Raw genomic sequence first — 1,688 nt, forward strand, 5'->3', positions numbered from 1 at the left:
CCCCCACACACACATACAAAACAGGAAAAAAAACCCAACAAAAACAAGAACAACACGTCTTTGCCTCACAATTGTCAGTCATTTTGAATATTTTCGAAACATTTTCCCTGCCTTTCTTATTAAGATATCAAAACCAGAATAATTCAGAAATGCTCGTTGTGTTTTAAACTATCCGCTGGAATTGACTGTCTTTTAAAAGTAAAACCCCAGAATGTCTCCACTTAGAGAGATTTCGGATTTAGTTTAAAATAATCCAATTGTTGCGACTGAACTTCGGTGATATCAAAGGGATTTAATTTAAAACCTAAACCATTGATTATGTACAATTTATCTGACAGCACAGAACGTTTTTAAAATGTTATTGATATGTGTGACATTTATGATTCATGCTGGTTTCACATGACTATCTAGTAATCCAAAGACCTGTATACTTTATGTAATTTAAACCCTGAATAAGATATCTACTTTTAAATGCTTACCAGTTTACATCAAAATCGGACAAACATGTAGCATTAAGTGGATGATTGACGGGTGCTCTTTTGTTATATTTTGCTTCTACTTTTATTTTAAACATCTATTTTAATTATCTCTCCTCCTTCGTGTCTTTGTACGTTCGTCTCAAATTAAACTTCAAATCTTCGAAACTTATATGCTCTATTTGTATTGCAAGTGCCATTTTAGACAAATTAAAAACCAAACCCAAACCGAAACAAAAGAAAAAATGAAAACAAAGCCGGACTACAAGTAAATACTGCTCATGACATAAAAACCATTATGTATGTTCCACTCACCTTCAATATCATAGTAGTTCATATGATGCCTCAACTTCCCATTCGCAACATCCAGATCTCCGAACAGAACCACCAACATCAACAACAACGACAACAACACAACGTTGTTGTTGCTGCTCTGAGTCCAACTCGCGAACATTGCTCCTCCCTTCATCACCATCGCTTTGGATTGATCTATGTCTCTGGCATACAATTTTACACAGTTCGTTCTCGCTACTACCTCTCCGGTTCCCCCGCTTTTTCTCGGTTTTCACCTGACCCGCGGACAATTTCCCGCGCTACAAACTCGACCACACGTCACAGTGCGCGCATTTTATAGACTTATATCTTGTGCACAGTGCCCATTTCATACATTTGATTTGTCTGATACAGTTGGGGTTAGCCAGGATTTTCTTGCATAGACGAGAACATACACCTATTTTTGAACACGTATATCAAATCTTCCAATAAAAAAACCAAGTTTGATTTTATAGAATGTAATCATTGTGCCAAAATCTGTCTGGCCCCGATTCAATTCGACTGACTTCGATTGCCATTGTGCACTGAGTATAATAAGACTGTCCTTAAACTGGGGAAGCAACACTATCTTTTTCGTACCTAGCGCGACAAGAGGGGTATGCAGGAGCACTTTTTCGTTAGTTATGAAAGAAACAAATGATCTGCATACCTAAACATCGACGAAAGGTAGGAGGCATAACACTTGTATTATAGCTGTCTTTCTCCTTCTCCAGCTCTGTCGTTCTCTCTCTCTCTCTCTCTCTCTCTCTCTCTCTCTCTCTCTCTCTTTCTCTGTCTGTCTGTCTGTCTGTCTGTCTCTCTTTCTCTTTCTCTCTCTCTCTCTCTCTCTCTCTTTCTCTCTCTCTCATTCTCTGTCTGTCTGTCTGTTTCTCTCTCTCT

At 38.2% G+C, this 1,688-nt stretch overlaps 1 protein-coding gene across 1 annotated transcript in view; it reads right to left on the reverse strand.

Annotated features, from left to right (window-relative positions):
- LOC106011057 (laccase-2-like) overlaps window positions 1–1,060 on the reverse strand; it is a 42,634-nt gene extending 41,574 nt beyond the window's left edge. Inside the window, exon 1 of the mRNA XM_013079343.2 lies at window positions 792–1,060. Coding sequence (XP_012934797.2) covers window positions 792–951 — 160 coding nt within the window. The 5' untranslated portion in view covers window positions 952–1,060. The remainder of the gene's footprint in view (window positions 1–791) is intronic.
- Window positions 1,061–1,688: the final 628 nt, after the last annotated feature.

The sequence above is a fragment of the Aplysia californica genome, unplaced genomic scaffold, assembly GCF_000002075.1.
Source record: "Aplysia californica isolate F4 #8 unplaced genomic scaffold, AplCal3.0 scaffold00049, whole genome shotgun sequence".
NCBI lineage: Eukaryota > Metazoa > Mollusca > Gastropoda > Aplysiida > Aplysiidae > Aplysia > Aplysia californica.